Source organism: Biomphalaria glabrata, chromosome 10, assembly GCF_947242115.1.
Source record: "Biomphalaria glabrata chromosome 10, xgBioGlab47.1, whole genome shotgun sequence".
Lineage (NCBI taxonomy): Eukaryota > Metazoa > Mollusca > Gastropoda > Planorbidae > Biomphalaria > Biomphalaria glabrata.
Window position 1 is genome coordinate 44,475,961 of NC_074720.1, and position 25,426 is coordinate 44,501,386.

General features: G+C 34.7%; 1 protein-coding gene across 3 annotated transcripts in view; it reads left to right on the forward strand.

The window, feature by feature from the left end:
- Positions 1 to 25,143, forward strand: part of LOC106062840 (uncharacterized) — a 70,515-nt gene extending 45,372 nt beyond the window's left edge. For all 3 annotated transcript variants that reach the window (XM_056043553.1, XM_056043554.1, XM_056043555.1), the window contains 15 exons: positions 47 to 211; positions 1,867 to 2,038; positions 3,484 to 3,666; positions 7,835 to 7,977; positions 9,318 to 9,418; positions 11,933 to 12,179; positions 12,621 to 12,779; positions 14,880 to 14,933; positions 15,303 to 15,378; positions 15,491 to 15,606; positions 16,576 to 16,734; positions 19,107 to 19,329; positions 20,302 to 20,437; positions 21,028 to 21,267; positions 22,970 to 25,143. In XM_056043553.1, the coding sequence (XP_055899528.1) occupies positions 47 to 211; positions 1,867 to 2,038; positions 3,484 to 3,666; positions 7,835 to 7,977; positions 9,318 to 9,418; positions 11,933 to 12,179; positions 12,621 to 12,779; positions 14,880 to 14,933; positions 15,303 to 15,378; positions 15,491 to 15,606; positions 16,576 to 16,734; positions 19,107 to 19,329; positions 20,302 to 20,437; positions 21,028 to 21,267; positions 22,970 to 24,446 (3,651 nt within the window). In that variant the 3' untranslated portion in view covers positions 24,447 to 25,143. The remainder of the gene's footprint in view (positions 1 to 46; positions 212 to 1,866; positions 2,039 to 3,483; positions 3,667 to 7,834; positions 7,978 to 9,317; positions 9,419 to 11,932; positions 12,180 to 12,620; positions 12,780 to 14,879; positions 14,934 to 15,302; positions 15,379 to 15,490; positions 15,607 to 16,575; positions 16,735 to 19,106; positions 19,330 to 20,301; positions 20,438 to 21,027; positions 21,268 to 22,969) is intronic.
- The last annotated feature ends 283 nt before the right edge of the window (positions 25,144 to 25,426 follow it).

The window sequence follows — 25,426 nt, forward strand, 5'->3', positions numbered from 1 at the left end:
CTTGTACTTTTTTTTTAGCTACAAATATTTTGTATTTATTTCACAGTTCATTGCCAATGCAAGCTGCCAAGAACATCTAGCCAGCATGTGGTATGCTGGTGCTTCTTGGTTTCAGCATCAAAACTTTCCTATTAAGCTTGTTCTGGTGCCTTTAGGAATTGTCTTTATTCCTGTGACAGCAATAGTTTATGTGTTTCTACCCTATTCTAGAGTAAGTCAACTCATTGATACTTAAGTAAATCAACTTATTGATACCTTAGTCAGTCATATCATTGATGCTTATAAGTAAGTCAACCCACTGATACTTAAGTCATATCATGGATGCTTATAGGTAAGTCAACCCACTGATACTTAAGTCATATCATGGATGCTTATAAGTAAGTCAACCCACTGATACTTAAGTCATGTCATGGATGCTTATAAGTAAGTCATCCCATTCATACTAAGTCAGTCTTATCATTGATGCTTATAAGTAAGTCAACCCATTGATGCTTAAGTCATATCATTGATTCTTATAAGTAAGTCAACCCACTGATACTTAAGTCATATCATGGATGCTTATAAGTAAGTCAACCCACTGATACTTAAGTCATGTCATGGATGCTTATAAGTAAGTCATCCCATTCATACTAGTTCAGTCATATCGTTGATGCTTATAAGTAAGTCAACCCATTGATACTTAAGTCATATCATTGATGCTTATAAGTAAGTCAACTCACTGATACTTAAGTCATATCATGGATGCTTATAAGTAAGTCAACCCATTCATACTAAGTCAGTCATATCATTGATGCTTATAAGTAAGTCAACCCACTGATACTTAAGTCATATCATTGATGCTTATAAGTCAACTCATTGATTCTTAAGTCATATCATGGATGCTTATAAGTAAGTCAACGCATTCATACTAAGTCAGTTGTATCATTGATGCATAAAAGTAAGTTGACCCACTGATACTTAAGTCAAAGCATTGATGCTTATAGGTAAGTCAACCCATTCATACTAAATCAGTCATATGGTTGATGCATACAAGTCAACCCATTGATACTTAAGTCAAATCATTGATGCTCAAGTAAGTCGAATCACTGAGTTATAAAATACCGGTAGCTTAAAATATAGAGAACGAGTTTTAGATTTAGAACAATTCATTTAAACAGTTGCAGGCACTAAAAAGAAAACTAGAATATCGGCAACTGTCGCGAATAGGTTATTGTTTATATCAGTTGTTGCCCCTAGTGTTTGTTTATATTTGTGAACACAATATAGATTGTGTACTATTGATCATTTGTGTTTTGACCTGTAGTATGTGTGTAGCTATTTTCATTATTTAGTGTTATAAAGCTTTAAATGTTAACACTTTTTTTGTTATATTAAAGAAATATACCTATCCTATGCAGCGTTGCCTGCACAAGGTGTGATAAAATATTTTAAAGTCACAATTGCTTCTGTATCACTATATAATATTTTCTTAGTTCTATGGGTTTAAAGCCAATTAGCTTTATCATTTTTAGTTATTACAGAGAAAAATAAATAATTAAAATGTATAGAATAAACGTATAAACTTCCAAGAAGAAAATCAGTAATGATAATTTATATAAAAATTAGTTGTGTCGGTCTTTGCTCAAATAATACTCAATTAGGTTCAAGTGGACATTACAAGAAAATATATTTTGCAAATATTAAAAATGCTACTTTTTAAAAAAAATTATTTTACAGAAGGTTGTTGATTTTCTCTTTTGATAAATAATTCTTACTTGTTTTAAGAACAACTTCATTTTTAGATATAATTTTTAAGATGTTTATTTAGTACTTTCTAAATTTCATTTGGTACTTTTTAAGATGATATTATTTTTACCTGTTTTTCAGATTGGGAAAATTTTAAAATCACCATTCATGAAATTCATGAATTATATATGTTCCTATACTGCATTCTTGGTGCTGCTGTTTCTGGGAACTCAGTTGTCTTCATTTAAAAGTGTACATTTATTTAAAGGCATTGAAGGAGTTGTGAATGGACTCATTATGTTTTATGTTTTAGGTGAGTTCTCTAGATTTTATGAAATTTTAAGCTTCATATGTTCTTTCCTAAAAAATATTATGATTTAACCTGAATGTAACCTGTTATTCGATGGATCCCAGCTCATATAGAACTAGAAGGAAATGAGAAGGCTGACACACTCGCCAACAGTGGGAGAACTAACTCACTAATAAACTCTGCACTCTATCCAGAAAAATTGAAGAAATTAATTGTAAATAAAATAAATGAGAAATGGACGAGCTCTCATCCAAATCACAAGAAAGATGACGCTTACTATAAGCTATCCCGACAAGACCAACGTCTAATCTTTCGACTCAGGACCGGACACAACAGAATGCGACAACACATGTACCGGAAGCTCAAAATTGGAACCAGTGAAATCTGCCGATGTGGAGTATCACCAGAGAATGCCGACCACGTCCTCCAAAACTGCTCTCTTTACCAAGAGGCCCGTATAAGACATTGGCCCTAAATCACCCCAATAGAAAGAAAACTATATGGAGAGCTCCCTGATTTGGAAACCACTGCGCAGTTCATCTCATGTATAACAATGAAAACGATGAAGAAGAAAGAAGAACCTGAATGTCTTACAGTACTGCAGTGATGACAATCTGAAATGCAAACCAAAGGGATGGGTAGCCTATTCTGTATGTGAAAATCAAAGTCCCTTATAAGTTAGATCTTATTTCTTATAATAATAATAATCTTTATTATCAGTATGGAAATTTGTCTTACAATTTGTGCATTACACCAAACAAAAAACATTATAACTATAAGAAACCAAAGTGTACATTCACACCAGACTCACTTATAATTTACAAGTGACAAAGTTTATACCAGATTGTTCTTATTTAATGATTTGATTGCCAGGGGAACAAAAGAGTGTTTGTGTCTGTTTGTCTCTCCAGTTATTCTTTGAGCTGAGTACCATCAGTTATACTCTAGGCTAAATGTAATTACCAATGTGAATATGTCTTGGTATGTCCTGGGATTAGAACAATCAGTTATATTTGAAATTTTAAGCTTCATATGTTCTTTCCTAAATAAATATTGTGGTTGAACACAAACATCTTGCAGTTCTGCAGTGAATGACTTCAGGAAGGGTTTAAACTTGGGTCAATAGTGATAACAATCTGAAAGGGCCAGGTAGCTACTTTTATATGTGAAATCAAATTCTTATAAGTAAGATCTTATCTCTTATAGTTGTATTTCCAAGTATTTACAGTTATGCTTTTAGCTGAGTACCAATAATTTATATTTGTATATCCAATTATACTAGGCTAAATGTAATTACCAATGTGAATATCCTGGGATAGGTATAATCAGTTATATTTGCATATCCAGCTTTGTAAGGGTTGATGTAAGGCACATATTTATTTTAAAATTCCCAATGATATTTTTGATGTACTTTTTATCAGTGTAATCAGCTATGTTAGTATGTCCAGGTATGTTCTGGGCTGAGTGCAAACAGTTATGGGAGGAAGGCGTGAAAGGTTACTTCTCTCAGATGTGGAACTACATGGACATCACCATGTTGGCTTTGTATACTGCTGGCTACTCCACCGAAGGTGTGATCTATACAAAAACCAATGGATACTTCGCTGACAATCACCTGATTCACAGTGAAGGTAAATATTTGTAGCCTACTTATTGACTTTCTCAGTAAAAATGGGCAACAACAAAAAATGTGTTTAGCGTAACAAAAGAAAAATGAACAAAAAGACAATGTTAAAAAACATTTTCAATCAAAATTTTAAAAAATAAAATCTACTATTATTAACAATATCTTGCTAAGTGTGTGAACACTGAAAAAAAAATGTTATAGTTTATAGTTATTTAAGAGAATTATGACCTTTTATAAAATTTACTGGTGGTAAATGCCTTTAAGGCTTTCAAATTGTTAGAAAACAAAATTCCAGCACCTGTTTGGCTGTTGAAATATACAGAATTATCATTGAAAAATTCACTTATTTACATCACATTTGCTACAAATACTGTTAACTTAGATATAACAATGTTTTGAATTTCTGAATAATAATTATTTTCCAAGTGTAAATCTATTCCACTATCTCAATACTCTTCAAACTTGTTTGAATTAGGAACATCCAGCACTCAGTTTAGAGACAGCTCCATGCAGATTGTTACATGAGTCTTTTTTATTGTGCTGATTTGAAATCCATACATTTGCAGGTAGTTCTAATAAAGTCACAAGTTCTTTTGGGCTCATGTTTCCAATTTGGAAGGAGAAAAAAATGCTATCTATGCACAATGACGAAGGAGTGTCATTTCAGTTTTGTTCATTTTCCCTCCTTCTGATAGAAATTGAATCCTTCACACAGTTCCAATTGAAACTGATATTGTCCTTCTATTCATTGTTTCTATGCATTTCTTGTCCAGAATTACTTTTTAAAAATGCGTTCAGTAAAGTGATAGTAAATGTTAACGGAATAAGAATATATTGGGAAACAGAAATGCCTCAGGACTTTGTCAAAAATGTTGTGCTGACAGCCAATTAATTAGACCTGTTTCTAGAGTTAAACTTCAACACCATTTTTTGTGACATGTATTAAATGCTGAGGTTTTAGGGTTAATTATAATAACCATTCAACATTTTTCATGTATTGTAGTCGTCTCAACAGAACAGTGCTGAATATCAACAGTGGCTATTAAAAAATCAGTTTTGTAGACATCTAAAAAGCTTTTGATAATCTATCAAAAATGGCTTTGGAAATAGAGAATATGTCATCCCTTAAAAATTCACCCAAATCCTTCAACATCTCTACAGCCAATGTAGCTGCTGCATTGAGACAAGAAGGAACAACAGAGTTCTTTAACATTGAGACATCTTGTATTCCTTCCTGTTCCTTCTAACCACCAACTACAGAATGAACCAGACAGCCTTCAGTGTCCCATGATGTGTACTGAATTGAATGATGGACTTTACATTTGGGTCTACACAAAAATGTATACAAGAATGATGGAGAGACTAGTAGAGAGGCAACCAAAATTGGCCTCCTCATAAACTTGGATAAAATTATGCAAGTGTCCCCATCAAATTGATCACTGAAAGCTTGAACAGCTGGTAAGCTCACATACCTAGGCAGCATCATAGCAAATGATGGGGATGCCTATCATGATGTAACATGCTGAATAGGAACGGCTTGGGCCATTTTCCAAAGGTTACAGCCTATTAAGTGGGAAGCGTGGTCGAGAGGCTAAGTGCGCTTGAACTTGGCTTGGCTACCTAGAAGGGGGCTCGAGGTTCGACACCCGACTCGGGCTGAGTTGTGTTTACTGAGCGCCTAAAGGCAGGACGCAAAACCAACTCCTAGATACCCCCTCCCCCCACTGGTCCACAAATGTGATTGGACCAAAGCGCTCTGAGCATGCTATAAGCATGAAAGTAGCGCTATATAAAAGCTATAAATCTATGTAAGTCTGCCACTCTAGAATTGGCTTGATTAGCCACACCAGATTCTGCCCTGTCTCAAGATTAAACCAAAACCAGTGACTCATTTGGGCGCATCCATTGCCTTTCGAGACAAAAAGGAGCCATACAACCTATTAGGACAAGACAAGCTATTAGTTTAGTGAAAAAAATCCACCATATTAAACACAATCATCATCTCAATAGTCACATATCCATATGAGACATGGAAGTCAACAGCCAAGGTCAAGAAAAGGCTAAAATGTGACTCAGCAAAGTGGCTAACGTGGCTCAGATATCATGCTGGAATATTCATTGAGCATGCTTACCTCAAACTTTAGACGTCAGAAAGAAAAGAGTTTACGGGGGGACTACAAGCTAAGACTATTTAGTTTTTGTAAAATGTTTGACATGTTTCGGATGTTCCTTCAGAGTTGAAGATAGTTTACTTCCTAGTCCAAACCTCCCGCAGGACGACGGGGGATGGCAGCGGGCAGGGTTTGAACCCTTGACCGTCGATAAATCCGAACGACAGTCCAGCGCCCAAGCCGCACGACCAGGCAGCCCTTCAGTATACTTGTCAACTTGTCATAGTATCTATGTTGAATGAGCTACCATATAAAACATTTTGTAACTTTGTTCTTTTATAATTGACATTAGATATAAGCCAAAACTTTTATTCTTAATTAGTACATTTATAAGGGGAGGGAAATGTTGACAATCCTAAAGATCAGGTAATTTTTTTGGGGGGGACTTGTAAGCAGACTAGAAATGTTTTATCCAATCCCATGGTGAGAGAATATAAATAGGCAAAAAAAACAGTTCTTTTTAAAATTCTGAAAGGGTGATGCTTTTGAAAATTTACATTGTTCATCATCACCTGTCTCTTGACTTTGATAATAGGGGTGACAGTTTGTGTAACCGAATCCATTTTTCTCAGTCAGCAGCTGTTCTTAGTAGGTTATCAAGAGAGAGGCCAGTCCATACTTTTACATTGTATAGCTAGATTTTCTTCAGATGACCCTTTCTTTGTGCTCCAACCACTGTGCCTTGAAGGATAACTTTAGACAGTGAGTCATATTTTACAATATAACCAAACCAGCTCAGCTTTTGACTCTTCACAGTATTGAGGAGTTCCTCCTATTTGCCAGCCAGAGTGTTGACTTGTAAAAGTACAAACTCATTTGTCTTCTTTTTCTGGTATCTGATACCCAACATTTTTCTGTAGCATTTACACTCAAAGGCTTGAATTCTTCTTGTAGCCTCAGTGTTCAGTGTCCAACTTTCACAGTGTTAGTGTTTCATTAAATAGAAAAACAGGTAGAATGTTATGTGCTTTAGAGCTTGATTCAGCAGTTATTATTTTAAAGTTATTTTAAATTAGCTAGGGTTTTTTTTTTATATCACCAGAGAAATTAAATTATCTTTACCATTGTTAGGGCCCTCACTTTTTCTCTGATGGATTGGTACCATGGATGTTTAAAAAAACAAACATATACAGTAGCATTATAAAACAAATATGAAGGCCTTCTTGGTTTGAGCCGCGTATAAAAACTACCCCTAGAGATTTGACTAAAAAAAGGGACAAGAAAATAGTTGGTGGTAAAGGTAGCTACAATGCTGCTCTCATTTTAAGTAGAAATGAAGCATAATTTTTAGACGCGTAAAAAATGATAGACTTTAACTATCCCATTAATTAATGTAAGAACTAGATCCAATAGTTTCAAATGGTTTCAGGTGAATTTTGATTTCATATTTTACCAATTTGTTGATGTGGCCCGTGTCGAAAGTAAAAATGGCCCGCAGGTGAAATTAGGTTGAGCATCACTGGGTTAGAGGATAAAAGTTAATCACTTCATTTTGAAACAAAATTTTTAAAAATTAATTTACACAAATTAATGGAATTGTTTTTTGTTACATTAAAACAAACCATGCATAATAAAAGAGATGTGCATTATCTTTTCTTAGAGATTACAGATTCTATGCTGTTTAAAAGAGAAACTAATTACATCATTTGTTATTACATTACATCTTATTACATCTTGCAAGCTTAATACATTTTTTTTTTCTTTAAAAATGTGTTCATATTTATTTGCTAATAAATATGAAGAGACCAAGTTAAGAGATTTTTTTATTATGCACATATGCTGGACTACTTTCATTAAAATATTTAGCATAAACAGATCTACATATGTTCCACTTACAGTAAAGTTGGTTATGACAAGGATTTGAAGGAAACCAGAGTTAATTTCAGACTAGTTTACAAACTTATTACTTGATTAATTTTACAATTACACATACTTGATTATGCTACTTAGTTTTTACATATATGTCAATAATATACCTCGGTTTATTTTGATTTATTTCAGATGAGTCCATACTAAATCCACAAATTTTATCTAAAGTTTTGTTTTCTGTTGCCAATGTTATGAGTTTTGCAAGAATAGCGTACATCCTTCCAGCGAGTGAGACGTTTGGGCAGTTACAGATTTCTTATGGGCGGATGTTACAGGTAAGAGTTGCAGGTAAAAAAAATGTAACTAATCTTGGGAAAGGTCATCTTAGAAATCACTGGCCCTTGAGCAGCCAAACATTCCAGGCTTGAATAGTTCTCATTAGCCACATGAGAATGTGCAAAACTACAGTGCCATCATCGTATCATAATAGACAAATATATAATTAATCTCAGTCTAATCATTCAACACACAAGGGGTCTTAACAATGCCTGCTTCAAATGACCCCAAAACTTTGTCACTGCAGTACAAGAGAAAGTGTGCAATTCTGAGATCTTTGCTGAAAAAGTTTTAGGACAGCCTCCTACTTGTCTAGAAATGTCTGGAAAGTTGAGGCTCAAGGAAATTATAAGGATTACATTTTAGCTTCTCTCTGGCCTGTAGAGAGTATGTCCTAACCATTAGCACAAAGAAAACAAATGTTATGGGATCACCTGCTACAGCACCTGCCCGCATCCTCATTGACAATAACAAGCTAGATGCTGTAAATGAAGTTTGCTACCTTGGATCTACAATTCAAGATGACCTGTCTCTAGAAGAGGAGATACAAAATTTCATAGGAAAGGCTGCACAGACCTTTGCTAGACTCAGACCAAGAGTGTGGGAAAACCAGAGGCTCACTACAGCAACCAAAACTGAGCTCTACAAGGCATTTAATCTGAGCACACTACTGTATCGCAGTGAGCCATGGACTACTTATACGCTGCCTCCAAAGGATCTTGAAAATTTAATGGCAAGAGAGAGAGTGCTATTCTGAGATCCTTGCACAAACAGGTCTCTTCAGTATCTCTACAGTCCACAGATAATGCTGCCTGCGCTGGCTTGGTCATGTTTGCCAGATGGAGAACCCCGCATCCCAAAAGTCTTTCTCTGCAGGCAACTTGCGTCTGGCACAAGAAAAACTGGTCACTCCCCACCTCCGTTACATGGATGTAATCAGACGAGACCTCAAAACAGTGAACATTGATACTGACCATTGGAAAGACAGCCCTAGACTGCACTACGTGGAGATGGTGACCAAGAAAGCTAATGACAGCAAAAAAACATGGGCCACAATTAAATATTACATTACATGTCACTATTAGCTATACAAATCAACTTCCTTGCACTTGGACAGAAACAGAAGTAGGCCACCATTTTCCTTTACATTGCACTATGGGCTAAGGATTCTTGGCCAAGGCACAATATGACAAGATTTAATCATGATGATAAGAAGAATTTGAACACTAGCCGTTATTATAATAACAACATTAGTCTATGTGAATTTAACTTGAGCCAACTTTAATTAACTTAATTAACTAGTGTGATAAATATTTTAACCTAGTTTATTTCTCCACAGGATGTTGGCAAGTTTATCTTCATCTATTTCACAGTCATGATCGCTTTTATATGTGGACTAACAAGCTTATACAGTATTTCCAAGAACGAGAATTTTGCTGGGTAGAGTCATTTTACTTTCATTTTAGCTTACATTGGGAAGGTATTTTATATTTAATCAATGGATATTTTACTTACACTTACTTAGACTTAGGTCCTCCTGCGCCGTTTGGCGCATTGGGTGGCAAGCTGTCTCCATAATGATCTGTCACTGGCAATGTCTGAAGCCTCCTCCCACCTAGTGTCCACTGTTCTGAGGTCCTCCATGAAGGTGTGTCACCAGGTAATACAAGGACGTCCCTGTTTGCGCTTTCCTCGTTTTGGCTTCCATGTTATCGCAACTCTTGGTGTGCGTAATTCATTTTGACGTAGAACATGTCCCGCAAACCTCATGCGACGCTCAGTCACAACCTCACTAAGTGTTCGACTCCCAGTTCGGCATAGGATTTCCTTGTTTGAGACCCGATCTGTGTAACTGACTCCCAAAATCCGTCTCAGCCATCTCTGTTGAGCCACATTTAGTCTTTTCTCAATTTTGACAGATGACTTCCATGTCTCACATGCATATATAGCAGTTGGAATGACGATTGTGTTGAGAAGGTGTATTTTTGTCTTGAGTCCAATGGCTTGGCTAGTCCAAATAGGCTGTAGCCTTTGGAAAATGCTCCCTGCCTTTCCTATTCGGCACGCTACATCATGGTAAGCATCTCCATCATTTGTTATGATGCTGCCAAGGTACGTGAACTTGTCCAGCTCTTCAAGCTTTGACTCGCCAATGGATATTTTAGCAAAGATAAATCATTTCAGTTTACATAGACATACTCAAAAGAGGGAATGTTTTTCAGCAAGTCATCTTTAACCTCAAAATTTAATTTCTTGATTTGAATGGGTACTTCTCTTTCATTTTGACATTCTTCTTCTTCTTCTAACTAGCTTTATTGCTGTGAGCTCTTTTGCAGACTGTGCCAAGGAAAAATAGTGTGCTCTTTTCTTCAGTTGTTCAGCACTGCCGTACAGGGTGTTGGTTACGTTGGGCTGTAGTGGAAGTAGGGTCTGCCTAAGGTGGATTAGGGAGGGGCATTCAAAGAGATTATGGTTTACGGTTTCATAAGGATGGTCTACAATGGGGAAGTAGTGTGGAATTTATTTTGTTCAGATGGTAATTTAACAGAGGTGTGTGTCCTGTTCTTTGTTGAAAAATTGTAGATTTTTCTTTGCAGGGGAGGAAGTTAATACTGTCCAGTTTGTTAGGCATAGTCATTTCTTTGTACATGGCTCTGCCTGTGTTTCCTGATGCCCATTGCTTAAGCCACTCCTCTTTGTGATTGTTGACTAACATTGACCTTAGGGTGAGGTAGTTAATAGGTCTATCTGGTTGTTCCATAGATGATCCTGCCTTTGATCACTTATCCTTTTCATTTCCTATGATGTCAATGTGTCCAGAGATCCACTGTAGTGTGATATTGATATTTAATTTTGATATCATCTGATGGATTATCACAATTAGTGTTGTCAACTCTCTTGGGCTGTTTGAGGTACTGCTGTTAAGTGCTTGCAGAGTGGATTGGGAGTCTGTAATGAAAACAATATCTGATGGTGATTCATTTTGACATAAACTTGTGTTTTTTTTTGTATACACTAATATATTATTATTTTATTATTTGTGCTAATTAAATAAGTACATTTTCTTGTCTTTTGGTGTAAATCTAGTCATTTAAATTAATTAGGCTTGAATTCTACTATGTCTTTGGTTTTCCTGGCTGATTCAGGCAAACTGTTTCATCTGGAAAGATAGAGTAGGATACATATTTGTCATTGCATTCGGTAAGGTTACTCATTTCAGACCTTGCTATCAGTGGTTGCAGCTAATGTAAAGCCCATCTGTTTCTCTACTTATTTTGTCATAGCAGCAATTTTTTAAAAATCTTTTGGTCACTTCTTTGAGTGTTTGATTAGGTTTAAATGAGTCTTTTCCTGTTGTTTCATTTTTCTTACATTTAATGTATGACCATAGATTCAGACCTTGCAATCAGTGGTTGCAGCTAATGTAAAGCCCATCTGTTTCACAACTTATTTTGTCATAGCAGCAATTTTTAAAAAATCTTTTGGTCACTTCTTTGAGTGTTTGAAATGAGTCTTTTCCTGTTGTTTCATTTTTCTTACATTTATTGTATGACCATAGATTTTTATTATTTTCCTTAGTGGTTATAATTGTATACATAGTCTCAACTAAGTTTTGGATCAGGTGTTTCAATTTAATTTAAGGTGCTTTTTTTATGCCCTTTTTGAATATTACTTTCTCAAATCAGAATTTTCATATTTTGTTTGATAATCTTTTTAGTTGTATTAAATTGTCCATTTTGTTGATATGAGTTTCAATGCTACTCTAGAGGACATCAACTTTTTTTTAATTGAGTGTTGAAAGTTTAATCACTAGTTAAGATGTTTAAGTTTACTAGATGGATGATATATGAAATTTACTTGTTGATACTTAATTTACTAGATTTTACAGGAAATAATTTATTTCCAAATGTACTGACGAATATTTTATTTGCTGACCAAAGACTTTTTATTCAGTCTCTTAGAGACCACTGGGACATTGTTCTGGGCTGCCTTTGGTATGGGGAACTCTCAGGCACCAGCTATTAAAGAAGAAACAAATAGCAGTCAGGATAATGGTGACTCAGAGATAACAGACAGTGAGCTGCTGAAAGTCATTGAGGTGGTTGGCTACATTTTGTATGGAGTTTACATTCTTGGTGCTGTCGTGGTACTGATCAATATGTTAATTGCTATGATGAGTAATACTTTTGAAGACATTCAGGTTTGTTTCATGTTATGGTGTAAGCATTAAGTAAAAGTCAGTATTTATATATCATGTTTTCACTCAAATACTCTTTACCTATCCATGCATCCTTCAGATTTGTTAATTATTACATCGTAGTCCAAACCTCCTGCAGGACGGAAATGGGCAGTGTTTGACAACAGTATAGATTATATTCTACACAAATAGATAGCCATCCAAAGTGGTGGGGTCTCTGGTGATTGAGGATTCAATATAGTTGGAAAAGTTTAAAAAATTGCAAGATTTCTCACTATTGGTGGAGGACAAAAGATTCAATGATTTGAGGCTCTTTGCCATTAGCTATGGATGATGTTTAATTATGACTGCTAGATATTTATCATTGTTGTGGTACACAGATTATTGATTGTTACATTTTCTCCATTTTGTTGCCATCTTTTTACCAAGTTGTATGTTTTTCAGAAAAGTGAAGACTGTGAGTGGAAGTTTGCTAGAGCCAAGCTTTGGATTTCTTTCATAGAGCAAGGGACAACACTCCCAATACCTTTTAATATCATTCCAACACCTAAATCTGTGGTGAGACTATTTCGATGGTTTCAGGAATGTATTTCTTGTCAATCAGTAAGTCTGTTTATCACTTTTACTAAAATAGCACTGTTGGTAAATAAAATTGTTATTGAACATGGACATTATGTCAAATGAACATCGAGTGGGTAAAACATTCAATTTTACTGCATTTCTTTTTCTGAATATTGTTCTATTATAAATTTTCAAATTATTTTCTTGGTCATTCACAATAGAAAGTTCAGAAGTTAATGATTTAGAAAATACTAACACATATTGCAAAAGCTAGAGGGTATGACAAAAATTAGTTTAAAAAAAATAAGGTCATTTTTTTTTTTTTTAAATATTCTTACAAAAAAAGAAGCAAGGCAAAATGATGTTCTCTTTAGGACTGAAATGGATTGTCTTTTTTTTTGGTAATTATTGCAATGCAAATAGAAGTTTGAACAAATTAAATTTAAAATAAATACATAACAAATTAAAGGTGTGTATATGTATTACACAATTTGAATTCTTTCAAAATTTTCTCAGTCCTGCTTTTTATCTTTTAGACTAAGCTTGTTTTTTTGGTTTTTTTAGAGTAGACAAATCCTCCTCATCAAACTAGATTTTAAACCAATCTTTTGAAGTATTCTAAGTAAATTGACTTATCTTTTTTACTAGTGTTTCAAAAGTCAGGGCAAAGAGAGATTCCCATTCAGTATTCAATATTTGTTCTACAGGATTTTTTTCACTGCCCAGACTAGATAGAAGAAAACAAAAATTGAATGACAGTAACATTTTACTGAAATCAAAAAGGGAAAATTATTTTCTTCCTAAGTTGAAGAGAAAAATTAAAACCTTCTTATTTAAAACTTATTTAAAACTTTTTATTTCTCTGCATTTCGTCAGTTATGTTCTAATTGAGCTTAAAGTATGTTTGTTAACAAAGCTGAATAAATTATATTATTACAATTATCTTAAAGCATTTTTTTATATCTAATGCTAAAAAATGCATATTGAAGTCTCAGCAAATAAAAAACTTTCATTGTTTTTTGTATTGCGTTGAAAAAGAAAGTTATTAGAAATAGAAATGGCTTTGTTCCTGAAATAGCTGTTACATAAAACTGTTTCACTAATCTCGCATTCCCTGTGTATCAGTCCTTCCATGGCCCTTCTATAGTTCTTGGAAGTGTATTTCATAGAATGCCAGTAGGTCGACTTCCACAGGACATCCTGTATGGCGATCTAATAGAAGGCAGGAGAGCTGCTGGCATTCCCTGTGTATCAGTCCTTCCATGGCCCTTCTATAGTTCTTGGAAGTGTATTTCATAGAATGCCAGTAGGTCGACTTCCACAGGACATCCTGTATGGCGATCTAATAGAAGGCAGGAGAGCTGCTGGTCGCCCACTTTTACGTTATACGGATGTATGCAAACGCGACAAGAAGCTCTTCAAAATTGACACTGGCAACTGGGAAGAGGTGGCACTGGACAGATCCACATGGAGAGATAGCATAAAGGAAGGGTCACAGATTGCAGATGTCATACACAACAGAAGCAGAAAGAAGGGTGAAAATGCAATGGCGCCTGCTGATTATATATGCCCAACCTGCGATCGCAGCTGTGTATCAAGGATTGGCCTCTTTAGTCACACAAGAAGTTGCAAATGGAAAAGATCGTCTCTCGAGACGTAAAATGCCACAGATTTCATAATAATGTATATAATCTCTTTTCAAAGTAGGAAGGATTAATTTTTCTGTACACTAGAGAAAAGTATCAGCTTTAGGTCTTAGTCTTAGAAATTGGCCTAATTGGAGAGGTAAAAGTTTTTGATGAATTCTCTTATACAAAGGCTCAGTGGCTGTATGAAATGTAACTTATCTTATCTTCTTATCTTATATGATACAGACGTTACTTCAAAAAAGAAGATGATTACGTCCTATGCGTCATGCATTTAGTCATGCATTGGTAAAATTCTATAATATTGGCTTAAAAACAGACTTAAATGCAGTAGTCATTGACTACATAGAAGCTTGGGATTGAAAAAGTTCTCAAACTCTTCAACAGTTACAGAGTAGCATTTATTACTACTTTAACTAATCAGTGTGAAATTTCAGCAACTTCATTTGACTGTAGTAAAAGTCTAAAGTTGTATGCATTAATCTTTCTGTTCTAGTCTAGAAGTGACTCAAACAAGGAGGACAAAAAACCAAATGAGCTAGAATATAAGGTAACTTTTTTTTTTATTTTAAATTTAAAAATTTAGCCAAATGAGTTATCCATTTTCAGCATCTCACAATTTTAGTTTATCAAGATTTATTTTAATATAGTTTATTTTTCAACTTTTTAAATTCTAAAACATTTTGTGATTTGAGTTCATTGAACCTCAGTTTTAATAAATTGAAGCTAATAAAACATTTTCTTACTTTTTCTTAACTTTATTTGAATATCCGAATTTTTTTGTTTCAGTACCAGTAAAAGAAATTAACTTCATATTAAGCTGAATGTTTGCTGTTGTATTTAGAAGATATAAAATCTGTAAATGGTAAATCTTCACTTACTTTACAATGTTATCTTTTGAATTCATTCCCTGATACAGGCAATCATGCATCGTGTGGTCCTGAGATATATACACAAAATGAAGTTTGAGAAAAAAGGAGAAAGTATCAAAGATGGTATACTTTGAATCCTACTAATCCTGCTAAGCTTTACTCAGTTTAAAAATCTAATTTATGTGCTGTTATTATGGTTCGACAAATATTTTTTTTGTTTGTTTGCTATGCCCAGATTTACTAGACACAAGAGAAGAAGTTATCTATCAACTACACTCAATGTATGGACGACTTGCAGCCAGGCTAGAATTATTAGAGAAAGATGTTTTTCTGCTGGCTAAACATGGATGGGTATGTTTGTCTGTCTTTCATTATGCTTATCTAAAAAATAATTGTTTTATAAATGCAAAACTTTGCCTTAGAAATAGGGATGTATGTATAGAAAAAAAAATTATTTGTATATTCTTAAAACATTAATGATAGTTAACATGCATGGACAAAATTCAAAAGTTATGTAAGTAAATAGTGTGAATCAGTGATTAGATTACACACAAGAATTTGAATTTTGATGGGAGAAAGTTTGTTCACGACCAAAATATTTAGTTGTGTGGAGATGCTCTTCGGTAAAGAAGCTCAAATCATTGAGTGCCAGTGGTGAAATTATGCAGTTATTCTAGCGCTTTGTTACAAAAAAAAAGTTCATTAGTTATGTCAGGCTGCCTTATTGTTCACTCAAAACCTTGTGACTTAAATCTATATGCTACTAATCACGTTTGGAATATTAAAAGTGTTAGACAGCATCCTTATCTTATCTTATCTTATATAATACAGACGTTACTTCAAAAAAGAAGATGATTACGTCCTACGCGTCATGCATTCAGTCATGCATATCAACCAATGACTTAAATTCTGCCAAGTCACTGGTTTTCCTGGCTAGCTCAGGCAACCCATTCCATGCTCTAATAGCACTAGGGAAGAAGGAGTATTTGTACAAATTTGTCCTAGCATATGGGACGAGGAATGTGCCTTTATCTTTGTGTCTTTCAGAGTATTTTATTATTTTATTATTGTCTAATTATCTCACTCATTTCCGAAATGACCTCTTGATAAGTCATTTATAATAATGATAGTAAGCAGCACTTATATTTTCCAATAGAATCTTTTTTAATTTTTTTTACTTCTGTGTATAAAAAAATTAAAAACCATCCAACATTTATTGGTTTACCCTTTCTTTGAATGAAAAAGGTATATGGAAGTGTTTTAAAAATAAATGAGAATCACTTGGTTATTATGTTTGTTTGTTTTTTTATTTCTGTTCAGGAACCAGAAGTAAGTCCAAATCATTCCTCATTGTATTACTCAAGGTCTGTTCCATCACATCCAGGCAATGAAGGAATAAGATCTATGATGTCAGACAACAACAAAGATCCATTTCTGTTCAGAAGAAGATCTTATTACCATGAACGCCCTAGGGCTAGGGTAAGTTGTGATAAAGAATTATACAAATATAGCATGGAGATGCTTAGTGTTGGGGATATTAATGACCACTTGGTATCAGGCTTGGGCCCCCCCTGAGAGATGAGTACACACTATATCAGGATAGCACTAAGAGGTAAACTGTAAAGAATATTAAGATAATATTTGCAATGAATAGTGAGGCATGTCAAACAATGTTATACAGGCCGTTAGTTTGTCAGAGCTCATACTCATGCATAGATCTACTTCAAATTAAGCACCAATCATAATTAAAGGGTGAAATATAATTTACAAAGATGATTAAAACATGTTTTTAAAATTGTTCTTTTTTTTTTGGCGCAATTCAGCAATCACTATACTTATTCAGTTCATGTATGCTGGGGGAAAATTTCCCTACAACTAATTAGTATTTTTTCATCTCTGAATATGTCTTAGTAGTTTTTTTTCTATCTTTGGGTATGTCATAATGTCATAAATATGGCTTTGAATACATAGCAATAGATTTTCTCTAGTCTTTCTTCGTTCAGCTATTTCAAACGATGAGCATGTCAGCTCCTCCCCTTTAATATCTCTTCATTTGTGACTAATGGTATAGGGAAATGGATGAAGTTTTTTGTTCATCCTAAAATGTTGTTACTTTAATCTCTTTGATTGTAGTCTTACTTAGACTTAGGTCCTCCCGCACCGTTCGGCGCATTGGGCGGCAAGCTGTCTCCATAATGATCTGTCACTGGCAATGTCTGAAGCCTCCTCCCACCTAGTGTCCACTGTTCTGAGGTCCTCCATGAAGGTGTGTCGCCAGGTAATACAGGGACGTCCCTGTTTGCGCTTTCCTCGTTTTGGCTTCCATGTTATCGCAACTCTTGGTGTACGTAATTCATTTTGACGTAGAACATGTCCCGCAAACCTCATGCGACGCTCAGTCACAACCTCACTAAGTGTTCGACTCCCAGTTCGGCATAGGATTTCCTTGTTTGAGATCCGGTCTGTGTAACTGACTCCCAAAATCCGTCTCAGCCATCTCTGTTGAGCCACATTTAGTCTCTTCTCAATTTTGACAGATGACTTCCACGTCTCACATGCATATGTAGCAGTTGGAATGACGATTGTGTTGATTGTAGTAGGAGATATATATACACACTGGAAAAAGGTATCCAAAAACTATTAGCTAATAACCTTCTGGACCTGATGGTATTCCTGCTATATTACTCTACTTTTTCAGGCATCATGTAATCAGGGTGGAGTACCAAGGAAAGAAGCTAATGTCACTCCTCAATTTAAAAAAGGAGATAAACTAACAGACCAGTATCAGGGTAGGATTGGGGCCATGAACTACATGAAGACAATTTTGGAATAGAGGAAAAGGGGAAGACCCTTCAAGGGGGAAACAAAGTCATATGGAGTTTGTTGAAAGTTGTCATTCAAATCTTGTAATTAAATTCTTCATATGTTTATAGCAAGACAAACGACACTAGCTCCAGCTGGAATAACCTGCCCAGTGTGCAGCCGAACATTCCGGGCTCACATAGGTCTCACCAGCCACATGAGGAGGCATAAAACCCCAGTGCAAAGCCCTCAGCCCCCTGTATGACAAAGTGGTCATCATCAAACCACGATGAACGAACTATATATATATATATATATATATATATATATATATGTTTATAGGGAGACTAATCACATATTTTTTAAATTTTTTATTTACTAATTTTGTTAGCATTTTTGTGACTCCCATGTGTTTTGTTTTACATGTTTTGGAAGTTCCTCTTCTTCTTCTTCTTATATAATACAATTTCCTTTAGAAATGAGGATTATTACATCCTAGCCCAAACCTCCCACAGGACTTAGAGGATGGCAGTGGGTAGAGTTCAAACTTGTAATCATCATGATGGCAGTCCAGAGCACATACCACACAACCAGGCAGCTGTCTGCATAGAACTTAAGTGTATATTTAAGATTGGGCTAGCTTTCTGGAGTCATGTCAAAAAATTGCTGCAACATAGCATCCAAAGGTTTTTAAAACATTTTGAGAATGCTTCTAAGGAAAAGATACAGCTTATTTTGTATTAACACTAGAAAAATTAATTTTGACACCTGAAATACCATGTCTAATTTTAAGAGAATTTAGTTGAATACTTTTGACAATGATAATATTCTGATAGCACAGAAATAACAGTGGTAATCTTTTAGTTGTCTCCAATGACCTAGTAGGTCTTTTAATGATACTTAAAATACTTGATAGTATTTTATAGATTTTAATTAAATGACCATGGTAATCATTTGATTTTGCCTTAAGTGATTTTTTTCATAGTGACCATGACAATTTTTCAGATTGAGCTGAAATTAAAATTATTTTTTTTTTCTAATTTCCTCAGGGACATGATGCCAGTAGTCGGCTATCTCTTGAAGAAAGAATGAGAAAATACAGTGAAACAGAGTCCAGGGTTTGTTTTGCTCCCGATTCAATAGAGAACAAAGTTAACATGAGCGATGGGGATAAAAGGAATCTCAAGAACAATAACTCTCATTTAAGTCCAACAACCTCTATTCACAATATTAATCTAGGCAATACTGTTACAAGCAGTAACATGACAACTAGTAAGTGGCTTCTATTTCTATTGTATACAATTTATAGAGATATTTCAATAAATGAGTTTCAAAAAACTCCATTAATCTTTTCAAAGTAAAGGAAAATTTATCAGTATACTTATAATGTTTGGTTGTTTGATTATTGTTAAACATTCAGATTTTCTTTTATTTGGTTGTATAAATCAGAGCATAGAAGTTGAATGAAGATTATAATCCTTTGCCTACCTAAATTTGTGGCATTTTATGTCTTGAGAGATGATCTTTTCCCTTTGCAACTTCTTGTGTGACTAAAGAGGCCAATCCTTGATACACGATCGCAGGTTGGGCATATATAATCAGCAGGCGCCGTTGCATTTTCACCCTTCTTTCTGCTTCTGTTGTGTATGACATCTGCAATCTGTGACCCTTCCTTTATGCTCTCTCCCCATGTGGATCTGTCCAGTGCCACCTCTTCCCAGTTGCCAGTGTCGATTTTGAAGAGCTTCATGGTGCGTTTGCTTTCCCTCAGCCTACCTAAATACTCAGCTAAATACTCAGCTAAATCTTTGCTCTTCCCCTTCTGTTACCCAACAATATTTAAAAAAAAAAGACTTTTGTGGGTTTTTTCTTTTACATGTTTCTGATGTTGCTTCAAAGCTGATGATCAATGCATCCTAACCCAAACCTCCTGAATTATGGTAGGGGATGAAGATGGGCAGGATTCAAACCCGAGATCATTGAGACCACAGACCAGAGCGCATACCACATAACAAGGCAATTTTAGTAATGCTGCATTAGTAATGCTCTACATTAGGCACCGCTACCCTCTACAACAGGGATCCAGTTTGCATTATGATGACAAAAGAAAAAATTTATTAAGCTATTATGTGTGCTTTACAATCTCTGAGCATTTAACTTATCTAACTTATAGCATCTCATGTAGTCAATGTCAGTTGAGTACTGCAGCATATTTTTGACTATACTTACACTTAATATTATTAGATTTTGATCAAAGGTCATGTGACTCAAGAAAAGAATCAGTTGTCAGTAACTTGTCTCAAAATGTCATTGAGCCTGAGGAGTTTTGTCTGTCCCGTAGAGATTCATTTCGAGTTTGGCCCCAACAGGCAGATATAGCGTAAGTTAAATCTGTTTTGTGTTCACTGATTGAATATGTTTTGTGATTAGATGTGGCAAATTTTGCAGGTCGCTATTGGGTCTGCATGGTCATGTGAAATACTGCACTCATCCTTAATCTTCGGAATCGAAGAAAATGCCAATATATTGAGTTGAATGTGATGAGTTAAATGCATTGTTTTGTTCAGTCGTAATTTATTTATTGTGTTATTAAACACATTTTTACTTTGCAACGCTATAGCTTTTTCTGTTTTGTTTTGTTTTATTAGTTTAATGTTAAGCTGATAATTTTGAATAGATCAAGCCTTTTTTATAAGTGTATTTATACATGTTTACTGGTTTTATTTTTGATGTTTTTAAAATATTAATGGTATCACACAAATTAAATTATAAACTTAATTTAAATTATTTTTAAGGATATATCTTTACCTATTACATTTTTTAGTTCAGAAATAAAATGCTTCATAAATGCCTCTATAAGTATAATAACATGTTTATTGTTAATTTAGTTCTTTTAATGTTGAATTTTTAAAATTTTTTTTTTGTAATTGACCTGCCAGAAAAAATAATTCTGTCAAATATTCTTTTCAGTTTGAACCAAAGAGTTGGAGGAAGGTCACGCGAGGACAGTTTCCGACACAAAAGTTACAGCACTAGTCCTCGGTGGAATCAAGGGGTCATTAAAGAATCATCCCTTGAAGATCAAATCAATACAAGCACTGAACAGCAGGTCACACCTCTAGCATCTGATACCTACCATGTCAATAGCAATGTTCGCAAAGACTTCTTTAGTTATCCAAACATTGATGCACCCTTTGGGCCACCCTCTGGGTAAACTACATAGATAGTTTATAATTAGATTGAACATTTCTTATTGTGTGTCAAAGTGCTCTTTGCATTACTATGTAGGCTAAAATGCTCTCTTGAAATTATTGAAAACCAACTTGAGGTTTAATTGTTCTTTTGATTCAGCAAATGGTTGCCTGTTAGGAAAACTAATGACTTGGTAGAAGTCTCTAACATGCTTAATTGAACTATAATAGTGCATCTCATATGCATAGGACATAATTACCTTCACCATAAGATTTACATATACTGCCAAAACCTGGACTTTAAGTTGATCATTGCTCATTGTTTTTCAAACTATATGTATCACTTAAGTGGGGTAGCTGCCATCAGTTAATTGCGTTTAGACCCTGCAGTTCTCCCCCTTTCCCTATGACCTACCTAGACTTGGCTAGGTAAATAAGCCTTAAACCTAATCCTAAACTATTCATTGTTTGTTGTAGCAGAAATTTTCAGCATTTCTAAATCTCCTTTGATTGTTAGTCATTTTTATTCATACATTCACTATTTTTATCATGGAGCAACCTTAGTTTAATCCAGCTATGCTGTAGAATTAAAATCTTCATCTTGGAAGGTTCAACAAAATAAATCTAAAACATCAGATTTATTTGATTAAAATAACTGATTCACCTTTTTATCCACTACAAAATTACAGACCTGCTGTAATCGCAACTTTTCTGTTTTTTTAATGGAGCATGGGTAAAAAAAACAACACAAAAGCAAAATTAGCGCCTTTAAATAAAGGCTTTATGTGACTAAGAGTAAGGTCATAGGTTACCCTACTAATCTACATATTGATGAAACTACAAAAAAATCAAACAAAGCATTAGGATTTATTAAAAGAAATGTCTACAAAACAAATAAGAACATAAAACTAAAATGTTATTTAACCTTGGTTAGGCCAATAATAGAATATGCATCCTCCGTTTGGGACACCCTCAACTCAAGAAAACATTAAGAAACTGGAACAGACACAAAATAGAGCAGTGAGATTCATAACAAACGAATATTCACATTTGACTAGAGTAACACCTTTAGTAAAATCACTAAATATAGAAAGCCTTCAGGACAGAAGGCTCAAAAGTAAAGTAGCAATCATACATAAAACACTGAACCATAATCTTCAAATACAAAAACAAAATTTAATAAAATACTCTGAAAGTCACAAAGATAAAGGCACATTCCTCCTCCCATATGCTAGGACAAATTTGTACAAATACTCCTTCTTCCCTAGTGCTATTAGAGCATGGAATGGGTTGCCTGAGCTAGCCAGGAAAACCAGTGACTTGGCAGAATTTAAGTCATTGGTTAATATGCATGACGCGTAGGATGTAAACATCTCCTTTTGTGAAGTAATGTCTGTATTATATAAGATAAGAATATAGGCAGTGTTAATATATTTTCTAAGAACTATATTTAATTTTTAGTAGCTTAATTCCAAAGTCAGCTTACACCAAATAGTTTTAAGATTATTTTAATTAATAGCCAATAGTATTTATATTGTGTATATTTGCTTGACCAATGACCAACAATGGATTGGATGATTACCTTTGGTTTATTTAAAACAATAACATCACCATATACAAATATTTATTAAATTCATCCATCTTTCCCTTTTTTTTTTTTTTTTTAATGTCAATTTGTGCCTTATTTTTAATTATTTTTAATTCATTTCTTTTTTTCATAGAGAAATATCTCAAACTCATACTTTTGCTGAGTACCATGAAACTAAACAGAAACGAAAAGAGGCCATCGAGAGTCTGGTTTTGGATGTCCATCAAATTCCTTTTACTAAACTTGATGCCGAACCAGTTGTACCGGAGGAAATGTGCAGACCATCGAATCCTAATCCCTCTGCACTGCCGGCGGATAACAATGTGGAGTCTACTTTCCCAATGAAAAGAACCAGAACAACTTCTGCTGGTGATACATGTACAACTCCAAGAAGCATATTGAAAAATGACGCAGCTACTTTCAATCCTGGACATGATAGTGACAATGAAGATCAGTATGCAGCGAAAATTTCGAGTGTTTCTCTAAAGCACGTCTATCCCAGACAAGGGAAAGCACTTGGATTTAACACATGTAAGAGTAATAACCCTGTTTTCCCAAAATGTACAGAGCCAACGTTTAGCCAGTTGGAACCAATGAAACCACCTCTAAGGGTCATTCGAAAGCTGGGTCATGTTAACCACGTTTATGTCCCGGATCGAATGTCCATTGAAGATCAATCAGATTCATGTGTCATCCAACCTCAAATTAACATTAAGGGACATGCCAATGCTATAAGCACTGAATCACAAATATTTTATACCAAAGTTCCAATGGAAACAAAAATAGTTTGTGACGAGAATACTGGTCTGACTTCTGGTCAGAATTATTTTGCAAAATTAATTCCTGAAGTTAAAGAGCGACAGTCACAGGATGAAATGTCAAGGTTATCAGATACACATTTCTTTCAGCCAGTACAAGACGGTAGTTCTACAGATAACAAAACAAACATTGCTACAACTTCTGATCAATCAGCTAAAGCTTTGGTCAGTCAGACACTCTTTGGAAATTTTCAGAAGAAAGAACCGACTAACAAAGAATATGAAGCTGTTATGCATACATCAGAACCTAATTCTAATATGATTAGAGATGCTACTGAAAAGCATGATTCTATACCTGCTGCCAAGCATTCTTGCTTTGTGACTACGTCCAGAGAAAGTAACATACCAATCTCAGATTCTGACTTGTCATTTTCTGCATCTGACTATGCCTCAACGTCTATCTCAAGGTACCCCTATTATTCATTTAATGCGGGTCTAGATCTACTGCCCAGTCCAGATTTCACACCAATGGTCATCCCAGCACTGGCAACAAATCTCCAACCCTTCCCTCTTCCAACACAAGGAAATGACAGTTTTGTTCAGAGGTGTATGCCAATGGGAGTGCAGGAAACTAGCAGTGTTGATATTGAGAAGGAAAATACAAAGCGAAAATCTTCTAGCGGGAAAAAAACAAGTTTGGTTTCTTTTGTCCGGGGGCGGCGCTCTGACAAAATGAAGGGAAAATTAGGAGAAGAGAAACCTATTCGAAGTGTTTCACTGAATCGTTCTAGTGGCAGCTCTAGACGTGAGCGCTTGAGAACTCTTCAGACTCAAAGAAGTAAAGAAGTTTGATTAGAACACAAGAGACAAATGCATTCTTATGGCATTTTATCTTTAATGCTAATATTTTATTGATGTTAGATAAGTTACTACAATACACACTTTAAATTGTTACCTGGAAAATGTGGTCCAGAAAGCATCCATATTTATATTTTTTTAGATTAACATATTTTGCCCCACTTTTCATTCAGTCCACTCTGATACTTTTGACTTCCTCTTCACCATGATGAGCTAAGCCTATAAAGAATTGCCCCCCCCCTTTTTTTTTTCCCAAGCCTCCCCCTTCTCTGAGTTTTTGTTTAGGTTTTGTTTTGTTAGTTTCAGAAGTTTTAGAAGTGAAGATTATGGGGATGGAACAGTTGCCAACTCAGGACCATCATGATAAGCCACAAAGGGTCAGGCAGTTCAATAGTTTACTTGTTCAAAATGTGTGAGAGTCTTAAAGTAGTGACATGATTTCACTACCTATATATTTGTTTGTTATTTTGGTTTAAATAATTAATTATGTTTTGAAATAGGATGAAGTCATGGGAAGGGAAGGATTCAAACTGTGGAAGGATGCAGCCTTTTCTTTTTGACATTTATTCTTAGTATAAATTCTCAAATGTGGAATGTACAAATATAGGAATGTATAAACTTTGTATTTTTGTCTTCCTTCAGCGATTCTTGTTCCATCTAATAATGATATTAAAAGAAATCTTCAAGCAAATTAGTTTGTACCTTTTAACAGTCATTGTTTTATCAACATCAACAATTGGTCTGATTGGTTACATGATAATACTGTGTCTTTATTTATCATTTATAGTTTAAAAAGCTTTGTAGATGTGTGCAAAGATAAACACAAAAAAATGAAGATATGATAAAGTCCAATTTCAAACATCCTATTTGTTACTGTGCTGCTTATTAATGATGAAGATATGATAAAGTACAATTTCAAACATCCTATTGGTTACTGTGCTGCTTATTAATGATGAAGATATGATAAAGTACAA